The sequence below is a fragment of the Hyla sarda genome, chromosome 1, assembly GCF_029499605.1.
Source record: "Hyla sarda isolate aHylSar1 chromosome 1, aHylSar1.hap1, whole genome shotgun sequence".
Taxonomy (NCBI): domain Eukaryota; kingdom Metazoa; phylum Chordata; class Amphibia; order Anura; family Hylidae; genus Hyla; species Hyla sarda.
The window spans coordinates 301,909,468-301,935,067 of NC_079189.1; the positions used below are offsets into that span (position 1 = coordinate 301,909,468).

At 41.3% G+C, this 25,600-nt stretch overlaps 1 protein-coding gene across 7 annotated transcripts in view; it reads left to right on the top strand.

Annotated features, from left to right (window-relative positions):
• The window catches only part of JAK3 (Janus kinase 3), a 264,164-nt gene that overhangs the window by 71,487 nt on the left and 167,077 nt on the right, over window positions 1-25,600 (top strand). For all 7 annotated transcript variants that reach the window (XM_056518127.1, XM_056518128.1, XM_056518131.1 and 4 more), the window contains exons 7-8: window positions 8,184-8,306; window positions 21,726-21,883. In XM_056518127.1, coding sequence (XP_056374102.1) covers window positions 8,184-8,306; window positions 21,726-21,883 — 281 coding nt within the window. The remainder of the gene's footprint in view (window positions 1-8,183; window positions 8,307-21,725; window positions 21,884-25,600) is intronic.

The window sequence follows — 25,600 nt, forward strand, 5'->3', positions numbered from 1 at the left end:
CACCTCACACCGGCCCCAGTAACTGATAAAAAAAAAAAAAACGTGACGGCAGCTGACTTTTGCATGGGTTTGAAAAATCCACCTCACACCGGCCCTGAATATATCTTAATTTTAAATTGTGGGGGGCACAAGGGGGGCACAGCCTGATCTAGGGGGGGCCATGGCCCCCTCTGCCCCCCCCCAGCGACGCCACTGGACAGGTGCCCCTCTGTGGGTAGAGAGGTGCTCTCCATTGATTGTCAGGGGCTATCCTGTAGGATGACTATTACCCACCCACTGTAGGTAGACAGGTGTTCCCTAGTGAACAGATATGTGCCCCCACCCCCCCATTAGTAGACAGGACCTGCTCACCATAATAAGTAAATACATTTCTCCCACTCTCACGCTAACAGGGTCTTCCTCTCCACATGTTGTGGCACGGGGTGAGTGAGGTCATTGCACGAAGGAGGGGCATAGAAGTCATTCATCATGCCTAGCATCTCATAGACCTCCGGCTGCTTCAGGCTGACAGCTGTTACTCTTCATTTTCTCCATGTTGCTAAATACGGACTGCTGGAAAATTCATGGGTCTATCTTCAGGGAGCACTGCTACAGCAAAGAGAAACAGCGCTCTACTGAGTTCTTCTCCTCACCCAGTTTAGTGTTTTTTGTGGGTCTCAGCACCTGGACCCCCACCAATATATACTTTTGACATGCCTCAATGACATGTCCAGTGTTTGCTAAAATGTCAATTACACTTTAAGGGCTCATTCACATGGACAGATCCACAGCATATTTTACGCTGCTAATCCACAGAAGATGGACCCTACAGACCCCACCGCTATGAGCAGACACACTGCGGCCGCTCCCCCTGCCCCCTGAGCTAGGTTGAGAGCAGCTGAGATGTGTACAAGTATACTGCGCATGCGTGCGGCGACTCGCACACTGCAGTGCGTCTGCTTGTAGCAGCGAATTTCCGCTCCAAGCAGGCACATTTGGAGGCACACTGTAGGGTCCATTGTCCATGTGAACGAGCCCTAAAGCAGTACTTTGGAAGAAAAAAAATGTTTTCAGATCAACTGGTGCCAGAAAAGTAATACAAGTTTGTAAATTACTTATTTAAAAATCTTAAAGGAGTACTCCAGTGCAGTAACACTAATCCCTATCCAAAGAATAGGGGATAAGTGTCCAATTGCCGGGGTCCGACTGCTAGAACCGACTGCTAGAACCCCCTTATCACCTTAGTACTTATCAGCTGCTGAAATTTGTGTAGTTCTTTGGAATGCTCTTTCTCTACAGTGCTCTCCATGTCAGGAACTGTCCAGACCAGGAGAGGTTTGTTTCGGGGATTTGTGCATGTTTTGGACAGTTCCTGGCATGGACAGAGGTGTCAGCAGAGAGCACTGTGGTCAGACTGGGAAGAACTATACAACTTCCTATGGAGCATACAGCAGCTGATAAGTTCTGAAAGGCTTTGTCTCTTTAATTAAAAGTAATTTACAAATCTGTGTACTTTTCTGGCACCAGTTTATTTGAATTTTTTTTTTCCCTTTCAGCATGTAGTGTAAAACATGACTCATAATCATGCCCCCATGGTATATAAAATAGATTGAGTTAAAGATATTGTCAAGATTACAAACACATTTTCATGTGCCATTTAAAGTGTCATTAACAAAAACTTTTTATATCATGTAGATACCATTATATGTAGATTTGTAAGATACACTGGTTAAAAAATTTATATTTTGAGGTGAAAAAATGCGGTCCCTGTAGCTATTGCCTGTGTGTCTCTATTAGGAGTCCAAATACAGGAAGTGAGGGCAGGAAAAGCAGGGCTCTGTACAGGCTCCTTGCTTGTCAATCATCCTGATGTGTGAGCCAGGGGCATGTCACATAGTCTCACTGCTCAGATCCCTGCTTGTCCTCAGTGCACAGAGCCCTGCTTGTCCTCAGTGCACAGAGCCCTGCTTGTCCTCAGTGTACAGTGCCCTGCTTGTCCTCAGTGTACAGAGCCCTGCTTGTCCTCTGTACAGAGCCCTGCTTGTCCTCACTGCACAGAGCCCTGTTTGTCCTCAGTGTACAGAGCCCTGCTTGTCCTCAGGGCACAGAGCCCTGCTTGACCTCAGTGCACAGTGCCATTATGTCTTGGCCAGAATGAAAAGAGCTATTACAAAGAGTGTTTTTGTTTCTCTGGAGTTTCTGTCCTGTATTACACAGACAATGCATTGATCTAAACAGAAATTGGGTAATGCACATTATTTTTCTTCTTTATCTGTACATACCAGAGATTATAATTTTTAGTGGTACTGGTCTGTTTGTGGCATGAATACACATTAACCCCTTAAGGACCAGGCCATTTTACACCTTAAGGACCAGAGCTTTTTTTGCAATTCTGACCACTGTCACTTTAAACATTAATAACTCTGGAATGCTTTTAGTTATCATTCTGATTCCGAGATTGTTTTTTCGTGACATATTCTACTTTAACTTAGTGGTAAACTTTTATGGTAACTTGCATCCTTTCTTGGTGAAAAATCCCCAAATTTGATGAAAAAATGAAAATTTAGCATTTTTCAAATTTTGAAGCTCTCTGCTTGTAAGGAAAATGGATATTCAAAATAAAAAAAAAAATTTGTTCACATATACATATGTCTACTTTATGTTTGCATCATAAAATGTATGAGTTTTTACTTTTGGAAGACACCAGATGGCTTCAAAGTTCAGCAGCAATTTTGAAATTTTTCACAAAATTTTCAAACTCGCTATTTTTCATGGACCAGTTCAGGTTTGAAGTGGATTTGAAGGGTGTTCATATTAGAAATACCCCATAAAAGACCCCATTATAAAAACTAAACCCCCCAAAGTATTCAAAATGACATTCAGTAAGTGTATTAACCCTTTAGGTGTTTCACAGGAATAGCAGCAAAGTGAAGGAGAAAATTAAAAATCTTCATTTTTTACACTCGCATGTTCTTGTAGACCCAATTTTTGAATTTTTGCAAGGGGTAAAAATGAGAAAATTTTTACTTGTATTTGAAACCCAATTTTTCTCGAGTAAGGACATACCTCATATGTCTATGTTAATTGTTCGGCGGGCGCAGTAGAGGGCTCAGAAGGGAAGGAGCGACAAATGGTTTTTGGGGGGCATGTTACCTTTAGGAAGCCCCTATGGTGCCAGGACAGCAAAAAAAAAAACACATGGCATACCATTTTGGAAACTAGACCCCTCGGGAACGTAACAAGGGGTAAAGTGAACCTTAATACCCCACAGGTGATTCACAACTTTTGCATATGGAAAAAACATTTTTTACCTAAAATGCTTGGTTTCCCAAAAATTTTACATTTTTTAAAAGTATAATAGCAGAAAATACCCCCAAAATTTGAAGCCCAATTTCTCCCGATTCATAAAACACCCCATATGGGGGTGAAAATTGCTCTTCTGGTGCACTACAGGTCTCAGAAGAGAAGGAGTCACATTTGGCTTTTTGAAAGCAAATTTTGCTCTGGGGGCATGCTGCATTTAGGAAGCCCCTCTGGTGCCAGAACAGCAAAAAAAAAAAAAACACATCGCATACCATTTTGGAAACTAGACCCCTCGGGGAACGTAACAAGGGGTAATGTGAACCTTAATACCCTACAGGTGTTTCACGACTTTTGCATATGTAAAAAAAAACATTTTTTTTTTACCGAAAATGCTTGGTTTTCCAACATTTTAATATTTTTAAAAAGGGTAATAGCAGAAAATACCCCCCAAAATTTGAAGCCCAATTTCTCCCGATTCAGAAAACACCCCACATGGTGGTGAAAAGTGCTCTGCTGGCGCACTACAGGTCTCAGAAGAGAAGGAGTCACATTTGGCTTTTTGAAAGCAAATTTTGCTCTGGGGGCATGCCACATTTAGGAAGCCCCTATGGTGCCAGGACAGCAAAAAAAAAAAAACACATGGCATACCATTTTGGAAACTAGACCCCTCGGGGAACATAACAAGGGGTAATGTGAACCTTAATACCCCACAGCTGATTCACGACTTTTGCATATGTAAAAAAAAAAAAAAAAAAATGCTTGGTTTCCCAAAAATTTTACATTTTTAAAAAGGGTAATAGCAGAAAATACCCCCCAAAATTTGTAACAATTTCTCCCGAGTACCCCGTACCCCATATGTGACCCTAAACTGTTGCCTTGAAAGACGACAGGGCTCCAAAGTGAGAGCGCCATGTGCATTTGAGGCCTAAATTAGGGACTTGCATAGGGGTGGACATAGGGGTATTCTACGCCAGTGATTCCCAAACAGGGTGCCTCCAGCTGTTGCAAAACTCCCAGCATGCCTGGACAGTCAACGGCTGTCCTGCAATACTGGGAGTAGTTGTTTTGCAACAGCTGGAGGCTCCATTTTGGAAACAGTGGCATACCAGACGTTTTTCATTTTTATTGGGGAGGGGGGCTGTGTAGGGGTATGTGTATATGTAGTGTTTTTTACTTTTTATTTTATTTTTTGGTAGTGTAGCGTAGTGTTTTTAGGGTACAGTCACACGGGCAGGGGTTTACACTAGTTTCTCGCTGGCAGTTTGAGCTGAGGCAGAAAATTTGCCGCAGCTCAAACTTGCAGCCGGATACTTATTGTAAACCACGCCCATGTGAGTGTACCCTGTACATTCACATCGGGGAGGGAACATCCAGCTGTTGCAAAACTACAACTCCCAGCATGTATGGTCTATCAGTGCATGCTGGGAGTTGTAGTTTTGCAAAAGCTGGAGGCTCTGTTTTGGAAACAGTGGCGTACCAGACGTTTTTCATTTTTATTGGGGAGGGGGGCTGTGTAGGGGTATGTGTATATGTAGTGTTTTTTACTTTTTATTTTATTTTGTCTTAGTGTAGTGTTTTTAGGGTACAGTCGCACGGGCGGGGGTTCACAGTAGTTCTCGCTGGCAGTTTGAGCTGCGGCAGAAAATTTGCCGCAGCTCAAACTTGCAGCCGGGTACTTATTGTAAACCTCCGCCCATGTGAGTGTACCCTGTACTTTCACATCGGGGGGGGGAACGTCCAGCTGTTGCAAAACTACAACTCCCAGCATGTACTTTCTATCAGTGCATGCTGGGAGTTGTAGTTTTGCAACAGCTGGAGGCACACTGGTTGTGAAACACCGAGTTTGGTAACAAACTCAGTGTTTTGCAACCAGTGTGCCTTCAGCTGTTGCAAAAGCTACAACCCCCAGCATGTACGGACAGCGGAAGGGCATGCTGGGTCTTGTAGTTATGCAACAGCTGGAGGCATACTACTTTGGCTGGGGATGCTGGGGATTGTAGTTATGCAACAGCTGGAGGCACACTGGTTTGCTACTTAACTCAGTGTGCCTTCAGCTGTTGCAAAACTACAACTCTCAGCAGTCACTGACAGCCAATGGGCATGCTGGGAGTTGTAGTTATGCAACCAGCAGATGCACCACTACAACTCCCAGCATGCACTTTAGCTGATTGTGCAAGCTGGGAGTTGTAGTTATACAACAGCTGAAGGTACACTTTTCCATAGAAAAAATGTGCCTCCAGCTGTTGCAAACTATAAGTCCCAGCATGCCCATAAGGGAATGCTGGGAGTTGTGGTGGTCTGCCTCCTGCTGTTGCATAACTACAGCAAGCCCTTTTTGCATGCTGGGAGCTGTTGCTAAGCAACAGCAGGAGGCTGTCACTCACCTCCTGCTGCTGCTCCACGCTGCATCAGGTCAGTCCCTCGCCGCCGCCGTCGCCACTCCTGGGGCCCTGATCTCAACATTAACGCCAGGGATTGGGGTCCCCAGCACCCGGGGTGCACGTCCCGCACCCGCTCACGTCCTCCGGAAGAGGGGCGGAGCGGGTTGCGGGAGTGACACCCGCAGCAGGCACCCTGATTGGTCGGCCGGTAAACCGGCCAAAGAATCAGGGCGATCGTGAGGTGGCACCAGCGCCACCTCACCCCTGCTCTCTATGGCTGTTCGGGGCCCCGATCAGCCAGTAATTCCGGGTCACTGGAGACCCGATTGACCCGGAATCGCCGCAGATCGCTGGACTGAATTGTCCAGCGATCTGCCAATCGCCGACATGGGGGGGGGGGCATAATGACCCCCCTGGGCGATATGCCACGATGCCTGCTGAACGATTACAGCAGGCATCGGGCACCGGCTCCCCTCTGGCTAGCGGTGGGGGGCCGGGAATGGACAGGACGTACTCCTACATCCTGTGTCCTTAAGGACTCGGAAACGGGGGCGTAGGAGTACGTCCATTGTCCTTAAGGGGTTAAACATGTTAGCATATCAGAAAACATTGAAGAAATTATACTTAGGCTTGCTTTACATAGTATTTTGGTCAATATTTTACGCAAAACCAGGAAGGGGTTAAAAAACAACAGATACAACTTTTGGTGAGGGTGTAATTAGGCCAGATGTTATTACCCTAGGGGAAGATGGCATTAACCCATTGTATTCGTGACACCAGGGCATGGTTAACCTCTGCACCACCCGAGGTATGGCCGCTGGATCCTGGGCTAGGTGCGGGGCAAATAATGACTCTGATGCCAAGTTACGGAACAACAGCAGCTTTACTGAGGCAGACAGACGGAATAGTCTTTACAGCTCAGTTTGGCCCAAGGAGATGACCAGTGACTTAGGAGACTTGTGGGCTCGCTGGGAATTGTAGTGGACTTGGACAAGATGCTGCAGAGCCACGCTGAATTTAGACAGACTTGACTAGTTTGACTAGAACTGACTAGACTTCACCCCTTGTTTAGCTTACTAGGCTTTGACATTCACCTGTGGGGCACTTGGTGATGAAAGCGTGGCTGCGTGACTAGGGCACCAGACACTCTCAGGTCTGTTCCTCAGCATGCACTCAAGAAGACTAAACTAGCTCCTCCCTGGGTTTATAAGGGAGCAATTTGGAGGGATCATATAGGTCACCACAGAAGTCACCTGGTCACTGACACTTTCCCTGGTTACATGACTTGGTAACAACATTTGAAGGCACATGAACATTATAAAGACATTCTCATACATAACATGAGGCACTTATTAACCATTTGAGATATATACAATACAGGACACACAGGACAGAAAGGGTACAGGAGAGCAACTCTTTCAGTCATAGTTCTTCCCTGAAGCATTAACACTCCCGGATTTCTCTAAAAATATTTACTTAAATACTTTGTGAACCCAGCCTCTTGGTTACCACCTCAGTGGAACTGAAAGGGCCCCTATGGCAACAATCTAAATCAAAACACTAACAAGTGTTTTCTCACACCCCTAGGTCAGAAAACAATGGTTGTTCAATCCTTTCCCTCCATCCCTTTGGAGGATAGGGAATGTTAAAGGGGTTATGCACTTAATGAAAATGTATCCCCTATTCATAAGATAGGGGATTGGTGCCTGATCGCAGGGACTCTGGCCAATGGGACCCCCAACAATCTCCTGTACGATGCCCAGCTCACATCTCAGCATGCAGGGTCCATCACTTCTCCACAGCGCACTCAGACCTACAACCTTGGAGTTGGTCCGCTCAGCCAATCAGATGCAAACCTGTCTCAGCAAGTGATTGGCTGAGTGGGCATCTCAGAAAAAGCAGTGGGACCTGCATGCTGAGGTAAGAACTGTGCCTTGTGCAGGAGATCGCAAGAGGGTCCAAAGGATATGGGATACATTTTTACAAAGTGCCTAACCCCTTTAGGCTTGTTCATTGTACCACCTGTTGCTAGAGAAAGAATATGCAGGTCCATATCATCTTTAGTAGAAGGAGACTAACCTGATATGGATGCCCCTTTTACTGTACCACATAGCTACTGCCTTTACTGCCTACATGGTGTGAATTCTTTTTGCCCATCCTTCTTTATTTCTTACCCACCTATTCTAAAGCAGTGTCCTAATTTATTGATGCTGCAACATTTCATTTCATATTTGTCCTGGTGCCATATTGTATATAGTATATAATAATTGTTGCATTATGTGATAACCTCTCGAGTTGTAAAAAATAAAAACAATTTCATGGCCTCACACCTTCACATATATAGAGTTTATTGACTTATATTTAGTTAGTCTTATGTAAAAAAAAAAAAAACTCTCAGATGGGATGTGACATAGGATTAACATTTACAAAGTACATGGACTTACAACATCTTTCTCAGCAGTATAACTAACAGTCTTTCATATGTAGAATACATTAACCCAACAACATATTGTTTTACAGTTGTGGCAGCCATTTAGTGACTTTGAGGACATTGTGGATATTAGAATAACACAAGCTAACTCCGATCAAACAAGTGAAGAAGGACGTATAGTAACAATAACCAAGCAAAACAACAAAGTCCTGGTAAGTGGATTTCATATGTTCTGGTTTAAACAAAAGGCACAAGAAACAAAAGCCCAAGGCTCTTATGTTTAAACAGTGGTAACTATATAGTTGAAAAATTATCCTGCCCCATTCAAATTAGGTTTATTTCTAAAATTTACACATTTTCAGTTAAAAAAATAAATAAATAAATAAATTCAACTAGTAGAATAAAGATACCTCAACAACTTTTTTCTCCAAATTCAACACAAAATGCCACTTTTGGTAATTACTACAGTCTCAGAATTATTCCCCTGAATTCCTCAAAAAGTGACATCTGCAAATCAGGTGTTGTCTCAAGCATCAGTATTGTGGCCCCAGGGCCTTGCAGACCCCAGACTATGCCTCTCTGACACTTGGATACGGAATATAATTCATTAATATTTTTATAGCTATCAAGAAAAAAATTCTACAAAGAAAGGTATGCCCGCAATAAGCTTGTTGACATTGCATCGCTAGTTTATGTGCTTTTAAAGTGTATCTCTCAAGAAACAAACTTTTTATATATTCAAGATAAAGCCCTGCTGAACAGCTTTTTAATTGCTTTTACTTAAAAAAAATTTCCTCCTCTCATGTTTTTTTTTTTTTTTACTTTAAAAACTTCTCCACTAGGGGTCTCTGTAGCAATACTGTCAGCAAGCATTTTGGACACAGTGAGTGCATCTGAAATCTGCTCAGTGCAGCTCCCAGCCTGTCAGACAGGCAGGAGGGAGGGAGGGGGAGCACTCAGCTCATACACAAGCAGGGAGCAAACAGAGAGGATATATTCCCTCTTCTCTTTTCTCAGTTCCTCTCCCCTCTGTCCACTTTCCACATGGCTAACTATATAAGTACTGCTCTGGACTTGCCGTTGCTATGACAACCTCCCCTGCTCTCTGCTTACAACTGCACTACCCCAAGAGCATAGAAAAATAAATGCAGGGATAGACTTTGTCAAAGTCAGGGACAGATGGGGAGGGGGATTAGGGAAAGTTTAGATTGTGATAGGTACTCTTTAAATTGCAGTGTCTTTAAAATCAAGAACAGAATATTTATATATACAAGATCTCTACAATACGTCCACACAGTGACTGGATAACATCCTCATATTGTTACTCCCTCATTCTGCAAATTCCCACAATGTACAGGTATCTACTGTTGTCTCTAGATTGTATTCTAATGATTTGAGCCGCTCCAGGCTTTTGTATACTCACTGAACCAAGCATTTGTTCTCTTTGCTTGTTTCTTCCCTTTGTTTGTTGTTTTGGTATTTTATTTCTTAATGATAATGTTCAATAAACACATCCTACACTGACAAGCAGCACACCATTACTTGGTGATCTGGGACAAGTGTCCTGTATTTCCCATTAGCAAGTAAGTTTCAGCAGCTCATTAGCAAAAAAAAAATGTACTTGAATAAACTAGTATAATAGGGCTCCCACACTAACTGCAAGGACTGAAGAAATATCAGATCCTTGCAGTTTACCCCTTACATGCTGTGGTCATGATATAAGGGATTTGTAGGGGTTTGTCAGCCCATCAGCAGCCCACAGACAAAACTGCCAGGTGGTGATGACAGTTTCCATTGCAGCTGGAGGCCAGACATGTAAAGATTTTGCCTGTATACAGCCATGCTGAGGGCACAGCTGTATAGACTGCCTGTCAGCATAATGCAGGGTGGGCCATTTATATGGATACACCTTAATAAAATGGGAATGGTTGGTGATATTAACTTCCTGTTTGTGGCACATTAGCATATGTGAGGGGGGAAATTTTTCAAGATGGGTGGTGACCATGGCGTCGGCCATTTTGAATCCAACTTTTGTTTTTTCTATAGGAAGAGGGTCATGTGACACATCAAACTTATTGGGAATTTCACAAGAAAAACAATGATGTGCTTGGTTTTAACATAACTTTATTCTTTCATGAGTTATTTACAAGTTTCTGACCACTTATAAAATGTGTTCAATGTGCTGTCCATTGTGTTGGATTGTCAATGCAACCCTCTTCTCCCACTCTTCACACACTGATAGCAACACCGCAGGAGAAATGCTAGCACAGGCTTCCAGTATCCGTAGTTTCAGGTGCTGCATATCTCTTATCTTCACAGCATAGATAATTGCCTTAAGATGACCCCAAAGATAAAAGTCTAAGGGGGTCAGATCGGGAGGCCCATTACGACCAATCCACTTTCCAGGAAACTGTTCATCTAGGAATGCTTGGACCTGACACCCACAATGTGGTGGTGCTCCATCTTGCTGGAAAAACTCAGGGAACGTGCCAGCTTCAGTGCATGAAGAGGGAAACACATCATAATGTAGAAATTTGGCATATCCAGTTGAATGGCCCTCAAGGTCTCCCGATCTGACCCCCTTAGACTTATCTTTGGGGTCATCTGAAGGCAATTGTCTATGCTGTGAAGATACGAGATGTGCAGTACCTGAAACTACGGATACTGGAAGCCTGTGCTAGCATTTCTCCTGCGGTGTTGCTATCAGTGTGTGTAGAGTGGGAGAAGAGTGTTGCATTGACAATCCAACACAATGGGCAGCGCATTGAACACATTTTATAAGTGGTCAGAAACTTGTAAATAACTCATGAAAGAATAAAGTTACGTTAAAACCAACATCATTGTTTTTCTTGTGAAATTCCCAATAAGTTTGATGTGTCACATGACCCTCTTCCTATTGAAAAAACAAAAGTTGGATTCAAAATGGCCGACTTCAAAATGGCGGCCATTGTCACCACACGTCTTGAAAAGTTTCTCCCCTCACATGTACTAATGTGCCACAAACAGGAAGTTAATATCACCAACCATTTCCATTTTATTAAGGTGTATCCATATAAATGGCCCACCCTGTACATTGTACTACATTAGTATCAGAAGATCAAAAATATTTTTAAAAAATTGATAAAATGATTTAAAAAATCCAGCACCCCACTCCCCAAAAATTTATAATTTCCCCATACAAAATTAATTTTTATATAAAACATAAGATCATTTTTAACAAAACAACATATTTGGTTTCCACATCTGTAATGACCTGAACTATAAAAATAGAACATAAATAATCCCACTTGGTGAACACTGAAAATAGTTTTCTAAAATCAGTGAATGGCAGTGTTTTGTTAATCCGCCTCCTGGAAAAGATAGCGATCAAAAAAATCATATGTACACAAAAATGGTACTAATAAAAGCTAATCATTTTCCTACAAAAAAAAAAACAAGGTCACAACCAGCTTGGTCTAAAAAAAAATTAAGTAATAGTTTTTAGAATTGGGCAATAAAAAATGAAAAATATTGTTTTGTGTTGAATTTGGAGAAACCACTTGTTATATTAGTGATGTTGGACTATTTGAATTGGTCAAGTGTTTTGTTATTTGTTTTAATTTTTAACAGTGGCACTTGCAACGCTATATCTTCCAAATTAGGCAATGTTTCACAATTTTTTTGTATAAACACACTGTCACATTTGTCCAGCCATCCAGCTCAGTTTTCCTCTGGCCCTTTAGAAAAGCGCTGGAGGGAAACTGATGATCAAACTGATCCCAGATTTATTCAGTGCCTGAATTGGGACACTGGATCACCATGCACCATGGATGCAAATAACTGGGTGCCGGACCATGCACAATTGATGAACTTTGCCATCAGTTGCAGCATCCGTTGTGGACAGTAATCCAGCTCAGATCTGAGATAGATCGTCGGGCATATGTGGTGGTGCCCTAAGTATGAACTGATGTTAGAGATATATATAGAGACAGTTCAATGTTAGATGTTTTTGCATTGAACTTCTCTGACTACATCATTATATCAGCAGAGCAAGGAGAGTATGTTAGCTTTTCAGTGCCTATAACAACACACATTGCTTAAGGCCTGCCCCCCCCCTTCCACCACATGGCCCGCCCCCCCGAATCCGCCACCAGGGCCTGTCCCTAATCTTATTTCATTTTATAATTATATATTTCTAATTAGATTATAGCAGAGTGCAGTAATACATTGTGCTGCACAGTATTTTACTGCACTGCACTCTGCTATATTCTAGTTACTGTGAAACTTCCCTAAAAATTCAACAATACTGCCACATACTGATCATACAGAGGTAGATACTAGCAAGGGCTCTGCAGCCATTATAAGGGATTACAGTTACATTTAGTGACTCACAGGCTACGTCTTCTTTGATTAGAGGCCATCATGAAGACTCGTCTCTAAAGAACCGGCCAGACAAACATTATCGGTGCCTTTCTTCAGCGCAATGCCCGCTTCTTTACAGACTCCTCATGTGTATGGCTCCACAAATTAATAGTGCCCACTTTGTGCCTCTCTGTGCCCCTATATATATTTGTACACCCCTCTGTGCCCCCCTACATATTTGTAGACCCCCCTTTTCCCCATATATTGCTAATGACCCCCCTTGGTGCCCCCATATATATTTGTAAATCCCCCTCCCTTCTGTGCCCCCCTATATATTTAATGACCCTGTCTTGATGCCCCCATATATATATATATATATATATATATATATATATATATATATATTTATATATATATATTTAGTAACCCCACACACTAATAGTGCCCACATTGTGCATCTCTGTGCCCCTGTATATATTTGTACACCCCTCTGTGCCCCCTATATATTTATAGATCCCCCTTTTTCCCCATATATTGTTAATGACCCCCTTGGTGCCCCCATATATATTTGTAAATCCCCCTCCCTTCTGTGCCTCCCTATATATTTAATGACCCTGTCTTGGTGCCCCCATATATTTATTTTATGACCCCATCTTGGTGCCCCCATATATATATATATGACTCCCTCTTGGTGCCCCATATATATTTTAGACGGCCCTCCCCTCTGTGTCCCCATATATATATATATATATATATATTTAATGACCCCCTCTTAGTGCCCCTATAGGTATTTATTGACCCCCCCTCTTGGTGCCCCCATATATATTTAATGACTCCCTCTTGGTGCCCCCATATATATTTAATGACTCCCTCTTGGTGCCCCCATAATATATTTATTGACTCCCTCTTGGTGCCCCCAAAATATATTTAATGACTCCCTCTTGGTGCCCCCATATATATTTAATGACCCTCCCCTATATACTGCTGTAGGCTCTCCACAGACATACTGCCTCCAGCCATATATAGTATAATGCAGGCAGGATGTCTGTGTACCGACCTGTTTTCGTGGTCCAATCACTCCTTCTCTTGTCTGGGGTCAGGATCTACTGTAGATTCCCGTCCCAGAGGAGCAGTGATGGGAACACAAAAGCTAACTAAGTGCAGGCACCATAAACTCACAATCCAACACATCAGCGGCATTCCTGTGTGCACTACTTCCAGCGAGCAGTGAGCGGAGTCGGTCACGGAGTCCAGGCCCTCCTGGGCACAGGGCCCCGTACTTGGGTACTGCCTGTACCGCCCCTGATGGCGGCCCTGGACATATCTCATACAAATTGGCCACAAATTTGCCTAGTCCTTTCTACAATCAAAGTGCTTGTATTGTAGTTACTATTCAATTATAAGAGCTGTTAAGAAATAAGTACATTTGATCCGGAGTGCTATATTTTAAATCAAAAGCACATCTTGGATCTATTAGAGCGTCTCACACTCCCTTAGTCATCCATATCCGGTGACTGGTTCTCCCAACGCGTTTCTATCGCCTTATTCAGCTATGTCATCAGGGGAGTAATTAGAACATAAGGAGTTTCCATTATATTGCCAGGGTCCGTTAATTTGACCCCTAAAACAAACACACACCAGACAGTTATAGTGTATCACATAGTTTGTGCAATACTGTCCGGTTAGCTCTTAATAATGATAGATATATAAAGAGAAATAGGTTAAACCTTATGGGAATATCTCTTGAAGTCATCTGCCAGCGGGGGTCCGCCCTGTAAGAAAAAACAAGCATATAGACGAGCAATGTCAGATATATGCCCCCATCTAGGTTGTTTGTATCCATGAATTAGCACATCGTAGCTCACTGACTTAAACCCTCCAGCTGGTGTCCCTGCAAAATAAAAACATAGCCCTACTCAGCATTCGTGGAGTGAGGTGTGCAGAGAAAGATAGTGCTCCATCAGGAGTATACTCACAGTTTAGTGACTTCTATCAAAGAAAGCCGGTGGTGCACACTCTTGCAGTGGCGAAGAGGCCGGCTGACTTCCAGCCCAGCGCGCTGCCGGAGAAGCCGGCGTCTGACGTATTATACATCCGGCCTGCTACGTCATATCCAACATGCATACCCTGCTTCCTCGGGCAATGCGTCCTAGGGCGGTGCATAGTTACATGCACTCGCTGGATATGTTAACTGTTTGCGTTCCGTGCACAATGTCAGGTATATGAATGTAATGGTCAGAATACTCAATGTGCTTGCTCCTAGTAGTAATCATAGACATGCTAAACTAGCTAATAGACATCTTTTCTACAGATATCTAACATAACAAAAAATAGAAATTTAACACATTTGTGGATTCAAAGGTGGTTACATTTTCCACAAAAGACTGGGCAGGGGGTAGGAGATTATGCTATGTTAAGGCAATATTAGAAGGAAAGTTATCATAGAGCAGTGTCCCATATTATACTCCAGTCTTTCAAGCTATGATAATATTGAGATATCCAAGGTGTAACAATGTGATAAGGGGGGGGGGGGGGGACAGAGAAAGAAACCTCCCTATTTTAAGTGGGTTAGGTATAAATTGTGGGGCCCTATTGGAAAATAGATCCCTATTTTTCCCAACTTCAATGCCCTATACCTAGGCGGCTTCACCCATAAGGGGTGGCCCTGCTCAGGAACCTCCTATATACCCTATCCACTCCTTTAAAAGCTATTGGAGGTCTAACTCAAAGACCCACTAGGGTCTCCCTAACTACTTATAACCTCCAATCATTGTTCCACTCGGATATCACCAACATAGCCTAGAGAAAGCATGAGAAGTTCAATTGTTCATTTAATCCATGGGGGGTGTAGGTCTTAAGCCTATATATCCATTTACACTCCCTCTGGAGTAGCACTTGATCCAGATCACCTCCTCTCGGTAATCGCTGCATCATCTCAATGCCTCTAAATCTGATGTTAAATATCTCTCCTCCATGACTCTCCAACATGTGCCTGGCAATCGGTGTATCTCTTGTTCCAAATATCCCCGATGTGTTCGAGAACACATTTCCCTAATTCTTGCAGGGTCTTGCCCATGTATAAGCGAGGGCACAGGCATCGGCTACGTATATCACTGCTTTTGTACTGCAATTTATAAACTGTTTAATCCTAGAATTGCAGTGTTGTGCATCCTCTGTTACCATTTTAGTTTTCTCCACATATTCACAAGCTTTACAGCAGCCAGACAGTTGTATGTGATTATCCAGCCAGGTCATGGCCATTCTCCTCTCTGGTGCCTCCATATATTCACAAGCTTTACAGCAGCCAGACGGTTTTATGTGATCATCCGGCCATTCTCCTCTCTGGTGCTAAATGACTCCTTACTACTGTGTCTCCTATACTCCGCCCTTTACGATAGGTGACTAATGGCCTATCTCCCACTACATCAATGAGATCTTGATCCAGTCTGAGTACATCCCAATGTTTAGTCAGGGACCTCCTAATCTCTTCCGCTGCAAATGTCCCAATAATACGTAATTGGTTATTGGGTGTCTCTCTCATGCTTAGTCTCAAAAGTTGCTCCCGTGGGGTCATTAAGGCATGCTCGTATGCCCGCTGCAAAACATAGTCCGGGTACCCCCTATTTCTGAATCTTTTTCTTAGATCTATGGCCTCTTGTTGAAAGACCTGTACACTAGAGCAGTTTCTCCTCAGGCAAAGGTACTGCCCCTTGGCAATTCCCCTCTTTAGGGAGCCCGAATGGCAGCTTCTCCACCCCAGGAGATTGTTAGTTGCTGTTTGTTTTCTGAAGATAGTCGTCTGCAAGTCTCCCCTCTCATCCTTGTAGATTTTTATGTCAAGAAAGGCTAACTCCTGACTCTGTACCTCAAAAGTGAAGTGTAGGCCCAAGTTGTTGTTGTTTAACCCCTTAAGGACCAAGCCCATTTTCACCTTAAGGACCAGGCCAATTTTTTTGCATTTTCATTTTTTCCTCCTCCTCGTCTTCTAAAATCCGTAACTCTTTCATATTTCCATCTACAGACCCATATAAGGGCTTGTTTTTTGCATGAACAATTGTAATTTGTAAAGAAATTACATTATGGTAATGGTTTTACCATAAAATGTACGGTGAACCAAAAAAAACATTTTTTTAGGGAGGAAATTTATATGAAAACCACAATTTTGCACATTTTGGAGGGTTTCGTTTTCACACTGTACAATTTACGGTAAAAATGATGTGTTCTTTATTCTGTGGGTCAATACGATTAAAATGATACCCATGGCTAGATACTTTTATATTTTTGTACCACTTAAAAAAAAAATCTAAAACTTTTTGTACAAAATCAGTATTCTAAAATCGCCCTATTTTGACCACCTATAACTTTTTCATTTTTTCATATATAGGGCAGTATGAGGGCTCATTTTTTGCACCGTCATCTGAACTTTTTATCGATACCACATTTGCATATATAAAACTTTTATATAATTTTTTATTCATTTTTTTTAACAAAATGTGACAAAAAAGCTGAATTTTTTGACTTTTAAAATTTTTTTACGTTTACGTCGTTCACCGCACGGGATCATTAACATTATATTTTGATAGATTGGACATTTACGCATGCAGTGATACCAAATATGTTTATAAAAAAATATTTACGCTTTTGTTAAAATGGGAAAACGGACAATTTTAATTTTTATTGGGGGAGGGGATTTTTCACTTTTTTTACTTTTTATTTTTACACTTTTCAACTTTTTTTTTACACTTTTTATGTCCCCATAGGTGACTATCTATAGCAATCCTTTGATTGCTAATACTGTTCAGTGCTATGTATAGGACATAGCACTGATCAGTATTATCGGCTATCTCCTGCTCTGGTCTGCTCGATCTCAGGGGACCTCCGGCCGCCATGCTGGATGATCGGATTGCCGCGGCAGCGCTGTGAGCGATCCGATCATCCTTTCAAAGTACCGCACTGCCGCAGATGCCTTGATCTGTACAGATCAAGGTATCTGCGGGGTTAATGGCAAACATCCGCACGATCGCGGATAACGGCCATTACCGGCGGGTCCCCGGCTGCTATCAGCCGTGTATGACACGAGCACCTCTCCGATGCTCGCGGTCATACACAGGACATAAATGTACATCCTGTTGCGGGAAGTCCCGCCAAACCAGGATGTACATTTACGTCCATGGTCGTTAAGGGGTTAAAGACTCCACTAGTTCCTTGAATTAATTAACGGTACCATTCCATAAGATAAAAATATCGTCAATGAATCTTAACCAAAGCAATGCTTGGTCACTGAACTTCTCTCTTTCTTATCGACAAACACATGGGTGAATAAGGCGATAGAAACGCATTGGGAGAACCAGTCACTGGAGATGGATGACTGAGGGAGTGTGATTCCTAGATCGTCCATGTGAGATGCTCTAATAGATCAAGGATGTGTTTTTTATTTAAAATATAGCACTCTGGATCTAATTTACTTATTTCTTAACAGCTCTTATAATTGCATAATAACTACAATACAAGCACTTAATACACAATATTTGCTTTATTATTTTTAATATAACTAATAAAAGGTAAATTTTAGGCACATCTTACACTGGTATTGGTCAGCTGGTGATATAATATTAACAAAAAAGTATTTAGTCAGCCACCAATTGTGCAAGTTCTCCCACTTAAAAAGATGAGAGAGGCCTGTAATTTTCATGATAGATATACCTCAACTATGAGAGATATGAGAAAAATAATTCATAAAATCACATTGTTGAATTTTTTTAAGAATTTATTAGCAAATTATGGTGAAGAAAACGTATTTGGTCACCTAAAAACAAGCAAGATTCTGGCTCTCACAGACTTTTAACTTCTTCTTTAAGAGTCTACTCTGTCTTCCACTTGTTACCTGTATTAATGGCACCTTTTTGAGGTTGTGGACAGGTGTCTTTTATACTGATAACAAGTTCAAATAGTCACACTCCAAACTCCACTATGGCTAAGACCAAAGAGCTGTCGAAGGACATCAGAAGCAAAATTGTAGACCTGCACCAGGCTGGGAAGACTGAGTCTGCAATAGGCAAGCAGCTTGGTGTGAAGAAATCAACTGTGAGAGCAGTTATTAGAAAATGGAAGACCACTGTATGGGGCTCCACGCAAGATCACCCCCGTGGTGTCAAAATGATCATAAGAATGGTGAGCAAAAAGTTTTCTAGAGAGCATTTGGATGACCCAAGATTGGGAGAATGTCTTATGGTCAGATGAAACCAAAGTAGAACTTTTTGGTAAAAACTCAACTCGCCGTGTTTGGAGGAGAAAGGATGCTGAGTTGCATCCAAAGAACACCATACTTACTGTGAAGCTTGGGGGTGGAAACATCATGCTTTGGGGCTGTATTTCGCAAAGGGACCAGGACGACTGATCCGTGTAAAGGAAAGAATGAATGGGGCCATGTATTGTGAGATTTTGAGTGAAAACCTCCTTCCATCAGCAAGAGCATTGAAGATGAAACGTGGCTCGGTCTTTCAGCATGACAATGATCCAAAACACACTGCCTGGGTAATGAAAGAGTGGCTTTGTAAGAAGCATTTTCAGGTCCTGGAGTGGCCTAGCCAGTCTCCAGATCTCAAGCCCAGAGAAAACCTTTGTAGGGAGTTGAAAGTCTGTGTTTCCCAGTGACAGCCCCAAAACATCATTGCTTTAGAGGAGATCTGCATGGAGGAATAGGCCAAAATACCAGCAACAGTGTGTGAAATCCTTGTGAAGACTAGTGTTGCTCGCGAATATTCGCAATTCGAATATTATTCGCGAATATTGCATATTCGCAAATTCGCGAATTTCGCGAATATAGCGCTATATATTCGTAATTACGAATATTTGTTTTTTTTTTTTCTTCACAGTACACATCACAGTGATCACCCCTCTCTGCTTCCAGCTTGTGTGGTGTAAAGAAGGCTGTAATACTACTGTGTGAGACTGGCGCGCGAAAATTCGCATATGCTAATTTTCGCATATGCGAATTTTCACGTATGCTAATTTTGTATATGCTAATATTCACATATGTTAATTTTCGCATACGCGAATGTTCGCATACGCGAAAATAAAACGAGAATATAACGAATATGCGAATATTCGCGAATATATGACGAATATTCGTCCATATATTCGCGAATATTCGCGAATTCGAATATGGCCTATGCCGCTCAACACTAGTGAAGACTTACAGAAAACTTTTGACCTCTGTCATTGCCAACAAAGGGTATGAAACAAAATATTGAGATGCACTTTTGTTATTGACCAAATACTTATTTTCCACCATAATTTGCAAATAAATTCTTTACAAATCAGACAATGTGATTTTATGGATTTTTCTTCCTTACATTGTCTCTCAAATTTACAGGCCTCTCTCATCTTTTTAAGTGGGAGAACTTGCACAATTGGTGGCTGACTAAATACTTTTTGTCCCACTGTATTTGTCTTTCTAGGTCCACTGAATTGAAGAGCACCAGTATTCCATTTAATTTGTGCAATATTCAACTGTACTATATGTCACTACCTCAAGCAGTATCTGGCCTTAGTGGTCAGTGGCCAGTGATTGGTTGCAGCAATGACGTGGGTGTATGAGCAAGTCATCTCTGCAGCTTGGAGTAGAGAAACAGGATGGCAGCACTGAAGGCAGCAAGGGTTACAGTAGCGAATATCGTTTTTTGTTTTTGTTTATCACAGCCCCTAGCAGTCACCAAATATGTTAGCAACCTGCAAAACCCCTATAATGGCATACACCTAATACCTTAGGTCCATCATTCAGGAACTTGTATGTCACAAGGAAGTATGAGAGCCAGGTATTAAAGTCAGGTATCAGAGTCATGCATCAGACTCATTTGTCAAAATCAGGTATCAGCATCAAGGGGTCAGTGTCAGGTATTGTGTCAGAGTCATTTGTCAGGATCAGAGGTCAGCCAATTATCAGAGTGAGGGGTCAGAGTCAGATGTCAGGTGTAAGGTCAGATCAGGAATCAGAGTAAGGGTTCAGTGTGCAGAGCTCAGGTGAGTAAATTGTCTCATACTGACATTGAAATAATATTTGACTTTTGTTGAAATGATGTTTGACTAATATAGACACTATAGGGGATAACAAGCTAATCCATTGGGCGTCCCGATCATCAGAACAGAGAATTATTGTCCTCTGATGCTCTAGTTGGACATACCTCTTTTGCACATCAAGGCTCTGGTAAAATGTAGATTATATTGAACCCTTACATATTTTCTAATTTAAAAAAATGAAATAGCCACACATTGTCAGGCTCTTTTGTGGACATGTGACCCAATTGCACACATATATATCACAGCAAAATGGAGGTTTTTATGTCCTGTTTTATTACAATTGCAAGCAGAGCAGGGTCTCTGCTGGTAATGCTGCACTGTGGAGACTGGCTCCATACACCAAAATGTTGCTCATCTCTTATAAGTCAAACTGCGTGTCATGGGAGAAGGACTTAGCACTGAGACTCTGACCAATCTAAACTTTGGGACATGTAAAAAAAAATAGCAAAATGACAGTAACACTTTGAAGGCAACCAATCAACAAAAATGATGCTATAAAAGCAAGGACACTGCCTTATAGGTGTCCTAATAAAGTTTTCTACCATGTTTTTGTTTGATACTGAAATAATAAAGAAAAAAAAGAGCACGCTACTGGTGCACCATCGCAGAGTAATTTAGCAGATAAACAAATGATTATGCTTACCGCAGGTAAGTATACAGGCATGTCAAGATAGTAGGTCAGCCACCTTGGATCAGCCCAGTTTCCACAGGGAATTAGGCAATAGTCCAGTAAAAAGTTTGATGATTTAATTATAAAAAGTTCTCTTAATTTAGGCACTACCTTTGCTTTCATATCATCAATTGTACTGACTTATTCCCCTTAGGCTGGGTTCACACCATGTTTTCAGCCATACGCGACCGCATACGGCTGGGGGGAGCTAAAACCGGGCGCTCCCGTATCTCTTCCGTATGTCGCCAGTATGTAATTCATTTCAATGAGCCGACCGGAGTCAAACACTGACTCCGGTCGGCTCATTTTTGCCCCGTATGCGGTTTTCCCACCGGATCTAAAACTGGACCAAACCTATGATGTTACATAAAGTAGCAGATATATGTAAAGCAAATGACAGGAAATAAGGAGACATTAATGGTTTTAAATCAGGATAAGAAACATATAAACTCACTTGTGATTTGTGTAATGACCAATTTGTAATTTTTATTGGCAGTCTATTATTTTGGTGCCTGCCCTCTAATACTTGTCTATCTCTTAGGAGGCACAGTTCCAAATGTTGAGAGATGCTCTTTCTTTTGTATCTCTGGTTGATGGATATTACCGATTGACAACAGACTCACAGCATTATTTTTGTGAAGAAGTGGCTCCGCCAAGGCTGCGATGGAACTTAGATAACCATTGTCATGGTCCAATTACGTAAGTTATCCATGGATGAACTTTTACTTGTTTCCTCATCCAAATTTACTTTGGAGGGTACATTTACATACACTGCACATGCTGCAGATCTGATGCTGTGTAAATCAATATCAGTATATTGCTGAATACAGCATAAAATCTGCAGCATATTCAGTATGATATAAATGATATGATATTAATATATATTTATATATTTTTATATATTTTTATCTTATGAATTGTGTACTATTATATATGAATTTATAATATGACACATTATTTATTTATTCACATAATTTATTTTGTATTAATTTATTATTATAAGTATTATGTTATTTGGTGGTACTTATTAATATTATTAATTATTATAAATGTATTGTATATGTATTTATGTAGTTTTTTGGGGTATTACATTTTAAACCACTTATCCAGTTATAAGTTGGAGCTTATATATTATGCACTAATAGATTGATTGATATTATTTATATAATAATAACAATAATTTTTTCACATGATTTTGGGTATCATGTTGTATCACCTTGCATGTTTGCTGTGTTTCACCGGGTAGCTAGCGCAGCTTTTTATATTATTTTTATTCACTTACACTTACCTATTTTTCCATACTTGGTTTTGGCAATTATGCGCATGCGTGCGATCACTGATCACTGTTTTGATTGATGCTTAGGTCCGTGATCCCATGAGTGCTGAGATTTCGGCGTCACTGGATCACAGATAGTATGTGTCATGTGATCATTACTGATCACATGGGCACAGAGTAAATACGAGGCCCCGTGACCAGGATTGATCAAGTGGGTACACTGACACTCCGTAATCTCGCGAGATACGAGATTATATTCCCTTCTCACAGACTGAAACAGGAAGCCATGTAAGGTATATACTTAAGTAATTTTCAACTGTGCTAAGGCGCATCATAAAGGGGAGGAGTATTCATATGTAAGAGAAGCCAGGATAGGTGAGAGATGTATTGTATGTATGTATGTATGTATGACTGAATGTGACTGGCCAGTGATTGATATATTAACCAGGATGGGACCGGGGATTAGCCATGACCCCCTGAGGAAGCCTATGGTAGCGATGTTGGGGTTGTTATATGTCTGGTAAGGCTTGTTTGATTCATAGATGCTGGGACCTTTTGTATGCTGCTACATTGTCTGTTTACTATATTATATTATTTACTCATAGATATTGATTGATCTCTGCATACTATTATTAAGATGTGATAAAACTTCTTTCTATTTACCACACCTTATCATGTCATGTAATTCATAGAGGTAGTTACTGGTTCTATACATTATAACATTATTTTATAAATTGTATGTACTATGTCTAATAAAGATTATGGATTTTTTTTATTCATTTTTGTGATAGTGTTTAATCTTTTGGGCTACTACATCTAAACATACCCTGAATATTATTTACTTTAACCTCATTTACTATTGCAAACCCGACATATTTTGTTGGGTTATGCGTCAGAATTTCTGTCTCTGCCAGATTTTGCTCCAGAATTTGTGCCAGAACCTACTGTACCTTTTATCTGTTGCACACTGTGTTTATTTATGCCCCTAAAGAACCCACTGTATGTAGGGGAAACACTTGGGGTTGCTAAGGGTATATGTGCAATAAGGGACTACTAAGGTTAGACAAAGGGATAGTTCGGGCAGGGGTCTCCCTTATTAGGGCAAGTGCCCCGACGGCCCCTGTGCGAGTAGGGGTAGCCTCACAACATCACTACAACATTACTATGGCTATTATGACCCTGTGACTGCCCTCTCTTCCTAGTTGTCTCTCTGATTTTTGATCACACCGTGATTGGATGCGTATTGGCTGCTAAACTTTTATATTGAATTATATCAATTCCAGCCTCCTAGCATCATCCTGTGAATGGTAATTGTGTCCACCACGGAAATTATTCTTGTTTGTGTGTTAGTGTTTTTTTTTACATTTTAACAGGCACTTTAATAAATGTTAAGTTTTATACATTGTGTACCCCCCATCTGTGACTTTTTAATACATATATAATATTAATACGTGCTGCATATACAGTGCATGAAAAAGCCAAGATGTCTCCTTTTGTCCCAGTGCTTACACGATTGTGAGTTGCTGGGTATCTGTAGGAGTTGCTGTAAGTATAAAAGCAGTGTCTCTTTACATTTCCTAATTGTTTTCTTTGTTAGGTTGCTGTGGTTACACCCTGACCTATCATGGTGTGTCTCGCCCACTTATCAGATACCTGGTGTGACCACACCTGTTTTGCAGGCTATTTAAGCCTTCACTGGCTATGCACCTTTGCCAGTAAAAAAAAAAAAAGATTATTTCTGTAGCTAGCGTTCTGTATGGTATTCTGCTTTCTGGTGTCTGACTTTGGCTCTGTTTTCCTGGATTAACCCCATTCTTTCAGATTCAGCATCTCTCTGGTTCTCTCGGATTTGACTTTGGCTTGCTGACATTGATTTATCTGTTGGTTTGTTTGTCTCCTCTGTATTGTTAAGTGTGCGTTTCCCTTTTGGTATTCCCAACATCCCCTGACATTTTTCTAGTTTGCTATTTTGACTCTGAAGTCCCAGCACGTAGATAGGAAGGTTCTAAGTGAAGGTCTCAGGGCCTTGATAAAAAGTTAGGAGAGTATTTGTATGTAAAGAATCCAGTGATGCCAGTATTCTACTCCCTTCCCAAGATCCAGAAGGGGGTCTTCCCGCCACCCATGAGACCTATAGTGGTGGGGATAAGCTCCCTTACTTAGTGAATGGATGGACCACTTTCCACAGCTGTTGACAAAAATACAGCATATATAAGGGATACAAAGCATGTCATTAGCAGATTAGAGAACACAACTTGGAACCCCGATTTTGCCTGGACTACATGTGTTGTGGTAACTTTGTACCTATCTATACCTTGGCAAGAGGGTACGGAAGCTTTATCATATTGTCTGGCGCACTACATCACTTACTCCCCTGGTTTGAAAGAATTTCTCTGTATTGCCATGGATTTCCAGTTGCATTATAATTTCTTCATGGGGAGCCCCCTTGGGCACTATATACTCACCTTTCCTGGCAAATTTATTTCTGATTTTCTGGGAGATTTTGTTTTTACCCCCAATAATCCTTTCTTTGACCACAACCAGTGAGTAGGTCGCTTTATTGACGACCTCCTACTGGTGTGGAAAGGTACTTAGAAGGAGTTCTCATATTTTGTTAGTTACATAAATCAGAATCATTTAAATCTACGCTTCACATCACAATGTAGTTGAGAGGCTGTGAATTTTCTTGATGTCACATTGTCATACCAGGATGACAATATTGTTATTAGTCCTTATAGAAAAGAGACTGCAAGTAATTCCATATTGATGGCAGACTCCTGTCACATACAGCATGTTATCAAGAACATTCCATTTGGAGAATTGTGTTGCTTGAAGCTAAATTTCTCTGATTACAGTTTATTTCAAGGGAAGAAAACTAAATGAAAGGACCATCCAAGGGGTTTATTCTGAAAACGACATCTAGATGGCATGTGAGTGAACATAACTGATACCCAGCCTTGTATCGACCTTTACGAGGAGAGGCTGTGATAAGCAGAATAATAAAAGTAAAAACGCAGACCTATTTTGGTTACTTCTTATAGCAATAAGTTTGCCAGCATTAGGAATATATTAAGGAAATATGTCCTGGTGTCATAAACAGATCCCGTATTAAAAGAACTAGTGGCATCAGGTGTTGATGT